The sequence below is a fragment of the Typopeltis vanoorti genome, chromosome 22 (genome assembly GCF_054136105.1).
Source record: "Typopeltis vanoorti isolate ZY-2024b chromosome 22, IOZ_Tvanoo_1.0, whole genome shotgun sequence".
Classification (NCBI taxonomy): Eukaryota; Metazoa; Arthropoda; class Arachnida; order Uropygi; family Thelyphonidae; genus Typopeltis; species Typopeltis vanoorti.
In genome coordinates, this window is record NC_143570.1 from 57,058,814 (window position 1) to 57,073,944 (window position 15,131).

A 15,131-nucleotide genomic window follows, 5' to 3' on the forward strand; every position below is an offset into this window, starting at 1 on the left:
TGTAAAACTAATTTTTATTGTAGTCCTAATATTATGATACTTTAATTATTTTGTGTCAAAAACTGTTAAATAGTATGTAGAAAACATAAAATAAACTGAAAATGAAACGTCAAACTTAGTATGACTTTTATTTCGATAAATAAAACCGGCGGGGGAGGGGGGGAGAGACAGTGTTTTCTCTTGTCAGGTGGGGCTCAGAGGTAAAAAGTTTGCGAACCACTGCCATAAAGGAATAAATAACATTTTCGACTATACTTTCGAACAAAACACAAGCGAGCGTCAAGTAAAAAGGTTTCTATTTAGCAACAATGCGTCATGCGCAGTGGCAACAGCGCACTCAGAGGTAATCTCCCGTGGCAGTCGACAAACGGTACGTGTCTTCAACAGTTCCTGTGTTGATTTTGTATTTTAGAAATAGGTTATTTGTGTTTGTCGTTAAATATTTCGCGATATTTTGTGCAACATGGCCCTTACAGGCCAATCAAAAAAACCCAGTGAAGAATCGCAGAAAAAAAGAAAGGCGAGCAATTGATCTCGAAACGAAGTTGCAAGTTATAAAGCAACATGAAGATGGCAAGCCCGTAAATGTAGCCTCCCGCACATATGACATTGGATGGTTTCATTCTACAGTGACGATCATTTTGAAAAATACAGTAGGGATAAAATCGTAGAGGCTGTGAAAGAATATGCTTCCATGAAATCGAGGATAATGACGAAGCAACGACAAGGTCTTATCGGTGATATGGAAAAGCTACCTGCATGGATAGAGAACCTGAACCAAAAGCGCATGCACCTTAGTACTTCAACATGTTGAAGGAGAAAGCAGAGCCCGATTACAAATTCAACGCTTCTTCCGGTTGATTCACGAGATTCAAGCAGTTTTGCAATGTATAATATGAAAATGTATGATGAATCTGCAAGTGCCGATGAGAAGCCTGCCAAGGAGTTTATGGAGAAATTGGATAAAATAATTTTATTAATAACGTAGTTAATTGAATTTATTTAATAACATAGCGGAAGAAAATTATTTGCCACAGCATGGATGGGACCTCTTTTTTAAGGAAAAAAATGTCCGAGCGGACATTCATTCACCAAAAGCTAAAATGTATGCCTGGTTTCAAAGCTTTTAAAGACCGTATTATGATTCTGTTATGGGATAATGTGGCTGGATATAAACTGAAAGCATTTGTGATATGGCACAGTGAGAATCCACGTGCCTTCAAAAACATTAGAAAGCATACTCTTCCGGTTCATTATAGGAACAATAGGAAGTTGTGGATGGCTCAAAAATTGTTTGAGGATGCCTTAATCAACTGTTACGAGTGAAATGGAAAGCTATTTTGTGAAAGAAAACGTAAAATTCATTGATTCTTGATAATGCTCCAGGTCATCCACCTTACATCGATGATCTTCACCCCAAGACCAAGGTCATGTTTCTTCCTCCAAACATTACTTCATTGTTCCAACCGATGGATCAGGGGGTTCTTTCAGTGTTTAAGGCTTATTATCTATGGAGAATTTTTTTTACAAGCCATTTCTGCCAATGAAGGAAATGATCAGACTCTCATGCAATTCTGGAAAGCATTCAATATTTATCAAGCTGTTAAAAATATTGCTGTGGCATGGGATAAAGTGACCTTTCAATGTATGTGTGGCATATGGAAAAAGACATTAAAAAGGTTTGTGCACGATTTTCAAAGTTTTGAAAAAAATGAAGACCTTTGTAAATTGAGTGAAGAAATAGTGGGACTAGCAAACAAAGTGAATGGTGACGATATAGTTCAACTCATAGAAAGTTCCCCCGAAGAGTTGACCAACGTGTTGCAGAAGAGAAAGAATGAGAAAAGGAAGAGGGAAAAGAGAAACAAGAAGAGACAGTTAAACAATTCACAGTGAGTGGTATTGCAAAAATGTTCTTTGTAGTTAGCGATGTTCTCAAAATGGCTGAAGACATGGATCCAATGTTGAACGCTATTTATTAGTGGAAAGGTAAGTACATGATGCATTTGTTTGCTATAAACAAATTTATGATGAAAAGATGAAGAGGAATAAGCAAAGCACAGTGGATATTTTCATCCAAAATAAAATCAAAGGTTACACCAGAAGACCCGCAGCCTAGTCTTTCTCACAGGGAAAGTAATGAAGATGTGATTGTGGAGAAAGATTTGAGTGATTATTCTCCTGTTTTGTAGTGGCAGTAACGGTACAGTTTTATAAGGTTAAAAAATTAAAATGACAGTATACTTATTACGGTTAAGTCCCTAACCCTATAACTCTGTTGATTTAATGTATCGACTTACGTCCTGTCGGATGGAACGGAACCCGACGTAAGTCGAGTGATGGCTGTATATCTATTTAAAATGTGTTTAAATTCCAGTGTTAATTTTATTTTCTGCAGTAGTCAATGTTGCCATATACATTTGATAATAGCAGTAATTTTTGTTTTTCAATAGTAAATTCACCACATTTCCCCTTTGTGGTTACATTTACATTCCTTTACCCATTTTAGTCTTCTGGTTGATTTATAATTCTTATTTTCAAATGCAGTTAACTTTTCTGAACGCTACTATTATGCGAAAGCAGAAGTTTTTGCAAGCATTTTCTCCAAATAGTCAAATATCCATAATCTAATATTATTGTTCTTGTTTTATTTTAAAGTTTCTCTTAATACGTTTTTGTGAATTATATTAAGTATAACGAGTAAGTCATCTCCCTGTTTCAATTCCGTCCTAATAAAGGAATTAGCAATAAAAAATAGCAACTCATGACAAATGACAACGTTCAATTGGATTGGTTGACACAATAACCAATCACAGCCACTGATTTCTATGTGCTATTGTCTCAGCACTCACCCTGCCTCAACTTCTTGGCGGTTTAAAATCACTGGAACGCTAGGAGTTGACTCGATAGGGCCATCCATACGTCTGTTCAAAGGAGTATTTATTTTTATTTATTTGTGACCCGGACTAGTAATGAGAATGTGATGCAATGTTTACGCGTTGTAAAGTGTCCTCTTCATGAAGCATTAGTATATTGTGTTTAATTTTAGGAATCACGCGAAGCCAGGAAACAATTAGGGAAGTCCTTAACGGAATAAACACTAAAATATAATATCGGTGATATTGTTATTCCGTGAATGAGCACCCTGAATATTCGCCCGTGATTTTATATATATACAGGGTGTTCGGGATAAATTTAACAGTTTCGTAAGGAAAAAGAAAATCTTCTTTGTATCTATTAAATTTAATGAATTGACAAAAAAACATTACAGGCAGAGTTAATTACAATACTATCAACAAGATTTACTCAAAATAACCACCATTAGCATCGATCACAGCTTCAATTCTGCTTCGGAACCTCGAACAAGCTGATGCTACAGTCTCCCTGGGAAGGGCCGCAAAAACTGTTTTAATTTTATCCATTAACTGGGCTTTTGTATTACTGGAAGTGCGATTGGTGTCTTTTTCAACTGCGCCCCATACAAAATAATACATGGGGTTAAGGTCTGGGGAGTTTGGAGGCCAAACATTTGGACTGGTGAAGTCGTAGAAATTTTCAGACAACCATTTTTGACTTTTCCCAGAGGTGTGGCAAGGGGCCGAATCCTGCTGCCATACATACGGCCTACCATTGGCTACCCTTGTTATCCAGGGCTTGACTACAGTTAGCAACTCCACGAACAAAGCCCGAATTCCAATGCCAGGGTTCTTCAACACCTGTTCCTGCAGATTTGCGAGGAATTCTGCTGTACGAACGCAATCAGATCGTCTGCTAGGGATCTTTCTTCTTGCTACATCCTCGTAGTCACCATTGCAAGTCTCTAGTTCATGCCAGATTGTTTTTACTGTATTCAGGGAGCATTGGGCAGCAGTCGTAATATCCTTATTTTGATGGCGGGCACGAATCATCATGATACAAGTTATTCTCTTCCATGATTCAGGTGGGTTCCAGCTATCCATCCTTTCTGACATCTTGTATATGAATGAAGAAGGGTCCAAACTTTTAAATGAAGAGAAGTGTGTGTTAATACATGTAACTTACGGAAAAATATAATTAATTATAAATATGTCAAATTTATCCCGAACACCTTGTGTATATATATATATATATATATATATATATATATATATATATATATATATATATATATATATGTGTGTGGAAAGTATTTTTACCTTGGGTAAAATTATGTTAATGATACCAAGCAATTTTAAACTTGGTTTTACTCCATTTCTCTCTCCCTCTCTCTCTCTCTCTCTCTCTCTCTCTCTCTCTCTCTCTCTCTCTATATATATATATATATATATATATAGCGTAATTATAAAGTCAACAGAAATGAATATATTAGGAGAGGTAGGAATCTGTAATTTAAATGAAAATATAAAGAATTGGATAACTAGAGCAACTGAAGATGGAAAGACCAGTGAAACTGAAAGAGGTAAGATGAGAAGAATATTATTTAAAATTATTTCACATGGATCATTTTAATGACAAAATAAATTTATGATAATAAATAGTATCACTCATATAGTGACGCCACTATATAAAGAGATTTCAATTACAAAACATTAAAAATAAAGCTTATTTGCTACCATTTCCTTCAATAAGTGCTGTTTGTTTTATTCTTTACCTGGAAATTCTCAATATTTTATTCCGTTTTCGGGGGATCTCGCCTCCTATAAACGGGTTAGTTGTTTTAGATTTAGGCAGACGCAACTACGGCTATAAGGTATTATAAATGTAAAATGTAGGCTCTTCTCTGGCTGCTTTGCATGCCTCGTATACGTAGAAAACGTTAATGAACTTCGCTGGTACTCCCAAAAAATAAACACGGATTTGTTTACATCTTAGAATATCAAACATTGCATGGTGATCCAAAATCATTTATACTCAACGAAAACTGTGATAAAACATGAAAAAATTTTCTCAATAAACAGATCTTTTTATTGTTATATTTTTCTCCGTAAAACTGATAAACTTAACAGGTTCCTGAATGAGGATTAAGGAAATCAATTTTATGCAAAAACGAGGAATACGTTTTAAGCAACTAGTTCCGAAACAACTGGAATCTGGGGGAGTTCAAAGAATTCTCATGGTGGTACGTAGTAGTAAGCTATTTCGAAAGGGAACGTTTAGAATGAACAATATTTATTGCATTGCTGATTTTTTTTTTTTTTTTTTGCCAAATTAAATAAATAATGGTTAAATTTACCATATGGTGAAACTGTTCTTCCGCGAACAGCTAAATTGAAGACGTGTTAGTCAATCTCATAAGGATAAGGAGGTAGATAAATTGTTGACGTTGAAAGACTTAAATGGCACTTCACCACATTCCAGCATACAATGTTTTAGGTGTGTTCCTCGAAGTTAACAGCTGCGTTCCACACCTCTTTACCGATAGATCATAACACCATAGGTGAGCCTTCATATTCCACCTCGCTGATAAGTGCAAAATGGTGATGTACTTGGTAACATATACAAGCTTAATGTTTTTCAGTGGAAAATCGGAGGAAAATTAGGTTAGGAATGGAGCACTGTAAACGATGGCAAAAAGTGAGACGTAGAGTATTTAATTGTGGAGAAAGAATTACGTAAAAGAACTTTTTTAATTAATGGGATTTTTTTAATATATTCCGAACTATCTGAAAATTTACTAACTAATACAGTTTGTAAATTTTTGCGGTTAATTAATCCCTCGATGTTACCGCGTATATCAAAATCGCGTTAATCAAATCTAATAATCAATGTTAAAAAGTACAATTCGTCCCTGATCGATTACTGTACTAATCGTTCATTTTATATGGTACTCTTGTAGGAAAGATAAAAAAGGAATGAAAAGTAAATGTTTAATAAATACTTGTACCTACATTAGTTACTGCAATTTTTTTTTTTAATCAAAAGAAGTTATAAAGAGTCGTTTGAACAGTTTTATTTTTTTATCAGCATAAATTCTACGATAACAAGCAAAATGACTCTCCAGACCTCGGCAAACATTCTTCGATTAACACCTGGATCCATATCCATTACTTGCTGCTTCGATTCTAAACTGCGAAATATTCCATCCAGTTCTTTGACTGTTATTTCCTTTGGAACCTCATCTTCACATTCCATTTGTTCGTTGTCTTCATATGTGCATTGTTCAATTTCAAGAAGACTGTTGTCACTGAAATCTTTTGAATTCAATAATTCTTTAACATCTTCTGTATCAAAATCAAGGTCTTCAGCAATTGCAATGATTTCTTTGACCACGTTGTTCACATGATTTTGAAAACAACCTAAGTCATTAGCGCATTCTGGCAGAAGGTTTTCCAAACAGCTTTCATGCAACTAGAAGACACTTGCTCCCACGAGTCACGAATGTTCTCAATTGCGTGTTTAATGTTACATTTTTTCCAAAATTCGTGAAGCGTAATCGAATTTTCTCCCGTTGTTGTTTCTACTGCTTTGAGAATGTCTTTTTAAGAAAATAGGCTTTGAAAGTTGCAATGACGCCCATGTCCATGGGTTATGGCAATGATGTCGTATTTGGTGGGAAAAATAAAACTTTCACATTCTCACACAGATCATTAAGAGAATTTGGATGACCATGAGGCTAGCAGCCTCGGGCGTGAGCATGATTTTGCGTGGTAAATTTAAAGATGTGTTAATCAAAGCTCTTGCCGCTTATATCAAGGGATTGCCGCAATTAATTTCGCCGCGTTAAGCAAGGGATACCTGTATATCATAATTTCGCAGCTCACACTTTGAGAAAAGTAGAAGACCTAAAAATACGTGCTCTCAGGCCCGCCGCACTGAAAGAGCTGGTAATAATTATTTGATTTTTCCGTATGAATACATTCATTCAAGTGCTACCTCTGATCCGAAGGTTGGCGATCATGACTTCTATTATTCCTATCTTGTGCATCTCTAAATATCCTTCTGGTATTTTGCTTGTATAGTGCTGTCTTAGTCGGTCTCTTCCTTTTCCTCCCTGTAGTTTTACTTTGATAATTATATTGATCAGTCCTCATTCTATTAGCGCATGTAAGAATTTCATCTTCCTCTTCCTGATTTCATTCACAATTTTTTTTTATTTGCTCTACTATCAAGTACAGTACTTTTTTTTAATCCAACTAATCACATCATTCTCAGTACACATCTTCAGAACCATCAATCTTTTTTTTTCCATTTCTTTTCCGACCGCCCATGTTTCTGAGGTGTACATTAATGAAAAATATATACAGCTAGTCAACAGAAATTTGTATTCTTCATTTTATTTCTCGTTCACATTTTGCATCATCAGTAGACTTCCCAGATCTATAAATCCACTTTGTTTTATGAGGTGGCCTTTTATGATTATGATCAGATACATCGCTTTACCTGGAATTACCACTGTTTATTAGTATTAATTGATTTTAATTGTGCGCGCGTGTTCATTTTTAGTTCATTAAATTCTCAAATTCTTCAATTTCTTGCATCACCCTTTCCGAGATCTCAAACAGAAATGGTAATAATACAATATACATCCCTGTCACTCTCCTCCTTTTCTTTGTGAAAGCATATCGTTTATCTTTATTGCAAATGCCGATTCCAGTATACGTTTATTATTATCGTCCTTAAATCGGATGTCGAATGTACTGAAGGGTTTACTATAACCTCTCATTCTTGTGACTTTTACGTCTGGAAGTAATCCTAGACTCTTTCCTGTAGTTTTAAACATAAATCACAGGTATATTAAGCTGACCTGTAGCTTTTCATTTAAGTTACTGCTAATGTTGCTCTTTGAATAATACGTGGTAGATTTCGAGGCTTATTTACAGAGGATGCGCATATATTACTAGCAAATTTTCTAACTCTGAAAGAATCCCCATCATTTGCTACACCGCCTTCACTGCCGTTTTGTTTAGATTAGATTTAGCTGTGTTCAGGGTTCATTATGGGCTTTCATGGCTACTGTAGCGGATCTGGGCACACGTCACCACGATATTTCACCCAATAAGACAATCACATACTTGCACAGCCCGTCCCCCACCACGTGGCGTATTGAACTGGGCTCATGAAGAATATATTAAACACTGTTATTATTTCTATAAAAATTCAAAGCACTAGAGCTAAGGCAGAAAATAATTCCAGCAGTTATTCTATTTTACTACAAATGCAGTGATCTAGACAGAAACCCAATCCAACTCCGGAGCAATGAACGGAATGCACACATTAATAATAATAAATGCATTAAAATTAATACAAAAATAACAGGGCATGGGTAGGCTTCTTTTTTTTTTTTTTTTAGTTTTCAAAAAAAACCTATGATCGAGCATTAAAAATGATTTCAATACATGTTTAAAATTCTTTCGTAATTATATAAAAAAAAATAATACTTTAAAATACGGACTGATTTTGTTTTTACAGTTATCAGTGACTTAACTGCCATACCGAATAATGCAGAAAGAGCTCTCAGTACAAAACAAAATTTGTTTATTTTTACCATGTTGCGCTATTATAAGGGACATGAAACACTGTGCTTTGACATCAAGTAACATGCATATCGCACTTCAGCCACTATCTTTGAACCAGATGATTTTCTTTGACAAGTCTGATACTAGTGCAATGCTTATTGAAAGAATCGGAAGTGCCACGAAAAATTATGTTTGGTCTGTGGTAAATAACCTATACATTATATTTCACTTCTTAGCCTAGCTATAGGACTAATATGTACAATAAGATTTACAACCTTCATGGGTATGATTTAAACTCCAATTTACAATCCCCATTAAGCCCTTGATTCTATTTTGATAAACCATACTATCTATCAACATTTGTTAACTGATTTTATTGTTTTAGTATATTTTAATACCCCCCCCCCCTCGACTAACTGGAAAATGATTCACATCAAAAAGATTCTTAAACCACAGTTCTGGCATAAGACGCAGAAACTAATTACGATTCAAGAAGTTTGTTAGTGTTGATATGATGATCAAGAGTAAGCGTGGGGGGGGGGGGAGAGAAACCAAGTGAAACAAAAGTAACTAAAAAGCTGACACTGCTCAGAGTAGCTGTAGATATGAAATATACACGAACTTAAAAGAAATTATAAACACTGTAGCACAATGGATTGTTTTGAATTATGGCATCGAATAAATGAAAAAGTGTTGATGAGGCTAGTTATTATTAGCTTTGCAAAAACTAATAATATCCAGTATATAAAAAAATAAAAGTAAAATTAAAAACAATAATTATTTCCGATTTTAAGAGGCTTAAATAATATACAATAAATTTATAATGTATACAAGACAATTATTACTTTACCCGCACCTCTATCTCTTCTATGTGTGTATTATTCTAACACATATTAGACCATTCGGCTCTTATGAAGTAGGTGGATAATACACCCCAAATACAAGCGTTTCCGACCAACTGTTCTAAACCGCGAAATAACTTCGTCATGTAGAAGCATTTTTTACCCTTCCCTGAAAACCTTTTAACAGACTAATACTACACAAAAATCAACTTATTAGCCTATTCAGATGCTGCTGCGCTCTTTTCACTATCGAAAACAAAACCGTCCGTTAACGAGAATAAAATAAGCATCGTAAATAAAAACAAAGTATAGCGAAAGATGAAAACCTAACACACAAGAATTACTTATTTTTAACATCTGTGAGTTTGATGTTGAGAGAAAGAATGTTTTTCACATAAAAAGCAGACCTTGAAATAGCTGTCATCTCACTTCAAGCATTGATGTTGTTGAGGCATAATGGCCACGACACGACGTTCCACCAAGACATCAATGAGATGAAAAAAAGTATCAGGGCAGGTGGAATGTCAACATGATGGCGGACTATTACTGGATGTTGCACAGACGACCCGGGAAAAAATTTCATAGAAAAAGTTCAAAAAGAAGCTTGAAGGAAAAAGACACCACAACGAAATCTAATGTACAAAAGATTAATCTTTAATTTAAAAAAATTTTGCCAATACTTTCATTCCGAAAATGTTTACGAAAAATTTTAAATACTGTTATTTTACTTAATATAATACGTTTTAAAGCTATTTTACTGTAATATTGAGATTCATTTTATGAAAAATCCTTACGTGATAAAGAAAAATGGAAGAGATTTGAAATCAGCGGTCAAACATAAATCTGAAACAGTTAACAGTTTTCAGACAATTTTTCATGACTCGAATTTTGCAGGCCTGTGTTACTAATACTTTATATCCTCATAAGCCATCAAGAAAATGATCGTGGACTTCATCTAATGTCCACGATTTAAATGATTACATACTTGTTCGAATAACACATAAAACCTTCCTAAGACTGTCTTTCAGGAGCCGATATTGGCACTGATTACAACATAGTCATTGCTGCCTTGAATCTAAAATTAAAACTAAAATTAAAATTAAAATTAAAATGCAATCAAAAACAATGGTAGAGATAGTGTTAAGAAGTTAGAATCATTTTCATATAAGAAAACAATATACCGTATTTTTCGGACCATAAGACGCATCTTTTTACATAGAAATATGGATTTAAAATTGGGGTGCGTCTTATGGTCCGAAGGTAACGTTAAAATACAAATCTTTACACTGTACCGAAGCTCTTAGCGAAGTTCAATTACTGACGCAATATGTTAATAAAATTAGTAAGTACGCCGCTGAAGGTAGGTACCTAAGTTGTCTTGCTGCATGTGGGTGAATCACCGATTTAGAGCGTCAATAGTAATTAGTGTGTAAGCATATGCGCTTTTGTACGGTTCATTTGAATTATTTTTTATAAGTCGTTAAAATTTTTATCTTAAAATTAGAAAAAATGAGTGTAAAACAAAAAAGACTTTCATGTAACGTGAGTTAAATGTGATAAATTATGCAAAACAATATGGAAAAACAGAGCAGTAGAAAGACATTTTGGTCCGCCACCAACAGAAAAAATGGTTCGTGGGTGGAGAAAACAAGAGGAACAATTAAAACTGCTATGTAAACACAAGAAAACATTCCGTTCGCACCAAGAAAAAGAGCCAGAATTAAAAGCATAAATGAAAAATTGGGTAACAAATCATCGAAACATGGGAATATCTGTTTCTACGAAAATGATAATTTTTGAAGCGAAACGATGGTTAACTGCTAATGGAATTTTAGATTTTACCGGATCACCGTCTTGGTGCTTTAGATTTATGAAAAGACACGGGTTATGCATGCGTATAAAAACCACTCTAGCTCAAAAAATGCCGGCTGACTATGAAGCTAAAATTATAGAATTCCATGGATTTCTCATATCAGCGAGAAGGAAATTTAACTTTGAGCTTAATCACATTGCGAACATGGATGAAATGCCTCTAACTTTTGATGTTTCTTCAAATCGGACAGTAGAGTCAAAAGGCACCAAATCAATAGTGATCAAAACAACAGGTCACGAAAAAACTCACTACACTGTAGTTTTAGCTTGTTGCGCGGACGGAACTAAACTACTCCCCATGTTAATCTTCAAGAGAAAAACGTTACCGAGAGATGAAATTCCTCGTAGCATTATTATCCACGTTCAAGATAAAGGCTGGATGGACGAAACAGGAATGAAATTATGGATACAAAAGATATGGTCAAAACATCCAGGTGCGTTGTTTAAAAAGCCTGCGATGTTAGCGTGGGATCAATTCAGAGCGCATAAAACAGAATCAACCAAGAACCTTCTAAAAGAAATGAATACAGAATTAACTGTCATTCCTGGAGGCCTTACAAGTCAATTAAAACCCTTGGATGGATCTATTAATAAACCATTCAAAAATTTTATGCGGAAAGAGTGGAACAAATGGATGGCAAAGCCAAATCACGATGTTACAGCAACAGGACGTATGAAACGGCCAACAATTTCAGAAGTATGTACCTGGGTGAAAAATTCATGGGATGCTGTGAAAGAAGAGACGATTATAAAGTCATTTAAGAAATGCGGGAAAAGTAATGCAATGGATGGTACCGAAGATGACGCAGTTTTTGAAGGGAGTGACAACAATAGTTCAGACGAAAGTAATACGAACGGTAACATTAACGAGACGAGTGATGGTACTGAGAGTGAAGATGAACTGAATATTGCTAATACAAATGATTGTAACAAGAAATAAACATTAAGTAAGAATTTGTAAATATCTTTATATAATAAAATATTTTTTTCTAAAAATCGTCTCATAAATTTGGGATGCGTCTTATCGTCCGAAAAATATGGTAAATCACTCATTGCTGAGTCCTTGAATACCTTCCAGAATTCATTAGTATTTAAAATTAATACAAATTATTTTCCAAAGAAATTTTAGAAGCAGCTGACACCATAATAGGAAAATCTCGCAGCCTTATTAAACCCAGGATTACAGAAGACATTTTACAACGATGTGATCAAAAAAGAAAGTTAAAATCCAGTATAAACAAGCATACCGATTGCAGAGGAAAATATACACAATGAAACAAAATAAGAAAGAAAATTGAAACAGCTAAAACCAAACTAAATTCTAAATGAATGTGAACAGATTGGAAGAGGAACAACAACAAAAAAACGACCCTTTAAGTGCTTTCCAAATGATAAGCTAATTAACAAAACCCTTCACTATCACTAAGTGGTCAATTGAGGACGACAAAGCTAATCTTTTCTGAAAACACTAGTCATAATAATCAAAATATTTAAGACGTAATACAAATGGCACTGGATGAAGGAGAATTGCCTATTTTAAGAAGTAGAAGCAGCAATTAATTCTTCGAAAGTGGCAAAATCGCCAGGCATAGATGAAATAACTTAAGAATTATAGAAAGCGGGGGGGGGGAGAACCTATCATAGATGCTCTGGTCAAAATTTGCCAAGATGCATGGAACAATGAGTCATCGCATAATGATTGATGCACCTCTGTTCTGATTCCTATTCTAAAAATAAGGGAACAGTACAAAATGTAATAACTATAGAATTATCAGTCTTCTTCTGTTCATTGGGCATCCACAGATGGCGTATAGTCACTCCTTTTCTGGAGGCTTTAACTCTCTGAAGATCAGTCACTCCACACACACCATCCATCTTATTGACGGTCTACACATTCCTCCTTTTTCCAGTTACTTTACCTTTTATTATATATTTACCTGATCTGAGAAGTCCTACTTCCATTCTTTCAATGTCTCCAAAATATTTTAACTTTCTTCTGCCAATATCCTTAGGGAGCCTTAAAGTTCTACTGATCTTTTCTAAAACCCAATCATTCGTACGCCTTTCATTATATGATATCTTCAACAGCTTTCTGTAATACATCTCAAAAGCAGCTATCCTTTTCTTATCTGACTTCTTTCGGATCTGTCTCACATCGATAAGTTGCTGATGAAAAAACAACTGCATCCAAAATCCTCAACTTTGTTCCCATGGAAATAGACATAGATTCTCTGACTGTTGTTTTAGTCTTTTCCAATCTTCTGAAGAGCAATTCTTCACATTAATAATGGATCCCATTATAATGTTACTCAAACTTGCTGACTTCCTCAATCCTTTCTCCATTAAATTTTGTATTTTCTTTGAGAATCATCATCTTTGTCTTGCTGGGACTGAGTTGAAGTTCTCTGTTATTATTGATCTTGTTAACCTTATCAAGAATTTTTCCTAGTTCTTCCATGTCATTACAGAGGAGTACAGTATCATCAGATACCTCAGATTACTGATCAATCTACCACCTATCCTAATTCCAGTCTTCAGCTCATCCAATGCTTCACGCATGATGTCCTCAGCATATATACTAAACAAGTGAGGAGAAAGTAAATATCCTTGCCTAACTCCCTTTCCAACCTAAAGCCAATCAGTTAATCCAACACCTGTTCTTACCGTGGCTTCTTGCTCCCTGTACAAGTTGGCTACTAACCTGATAGCAAACTTGAATTATCCGTCAATCAAGCAAAATTTTCCTAAAAATCTCACTCTCTAGGATTGAGAGGATAACAGAAAGTATACTTTCAAAGAACCAAGGACTCCGTAAACACAAAAGTACAACAGATCATTTACTAATACATCATTGTAGAAAAATAATATTATTATTACGTGACACCCAGTGGTGAGCTATAAGGGGCTCGCGCCCTTTCTTAATTTTTACTCAAATTTGCGAGCCCCTTGTTCTTTTGTTTAATAATCTTGTAGAACTAGAAAATACCACCGTGGAATGTATACATGCTACTATAATTGCTACTTTAAATTCATATGGATTTTCTGATAACTATATAAAAAATCATTTCATTGCATTTTGTTTTGATGGAGCTAGTGTAATGTTAGGAAACAAATCAGGTGTTGCAATCAAACTTCTACAAAAATTTCCCAAAGTTGTGATTTGGCATTGCGTAGCTCATCGTTTACACTTAGCATTAGATGATTCGATAAAAACCATTAAAGAAATAAATCATTTTGAAATATTTATGGATAAATTATATGTTTTTTATCACCAATCACTAAAAAATCAACGAGAATTAAATACGATTGCAAAAGACCCTGGTGTCGAAATTTTAAAGATCGGCGCCGTGTGTTCGGACCACGATAGGCAGCTTGCAGTTTACGAACGGAACGGCTCTTGCTTTGTGGAGAAATTACCCAACTTTATGCAAGCATTTTGCATCACATCGAACGATAAATATAAGGGCTTTTTAAACCGACTTCTCAATTTGGAATTTGTAAAAGATCTAGCATTAATGATTGATATCATACAGGAATTATCATATCTATCAGAAGCTATACAAAGTCGCAATATAAGTATTATAAGGGCTAAGTTAGCCTTTTTTTTTTGCTCGACGATGCAAGCCTTTTGTTAAAATTTTCAGGGAGTCCAAGGACACATAGGGAGGGCACCTACTCTGCGACTATCCACCAACTGCAACAACACCAACGATATCTACCGCCCACCACCACTAGTATATCCACAGACAATCACAAACATCCATGACCACAGCGGGAATCGAACCCGCAGCCTTCTGGCTGGAAAGCGGATATGCTAACCACTCGGTCAAGCAGGCCGGCTATATATACTGAACATAATAAAATAGACCATCCCAAATTTTAGATATACTGAAGGGCCTTCGATTCAGCATGGCATGAGGCATTGTGGAGAATACTAACCCAGTATGGAATAGAATATAAAATAGATAAAAAACCGTCGATG

The 15,131-nt window shown here is 35.0% G+C and overlaps 2 protein-coding genes across 8 annotated transcripts in view; one reads left to right on the forward strand and one right to left on the reverse strand.

Moving 5' to 3' along the window:
- LOC150094432 (protein alan shepard-like) overlaps positions 1-15,131 on the reverse strand; it is a 725,446-nt gene that overhangs the window by 419,861 nt on the left and 290,454 nt on the right. The gene's annotated exons all lie outside the window — the stretch shown is intronic.
- The window catches only part of LOC150094433 (uncharacterized), a 35,508-nt gene continuing 20,964 nt past the window's right edge, over positions 588-15,131 (forward strand). Inside the window, exon 1 of the mRNA XM_090412404.1 lies at positions 588-1,892. Within this exon, the coding sequence (XP_090268530.1) occupies positions 1,378-1,892 (515 nt within the window). The 5' untranslated portion in view covers positions 588-1,377. The remainder of the gene's footprint in view (positions 1,893-15,131) is intronic.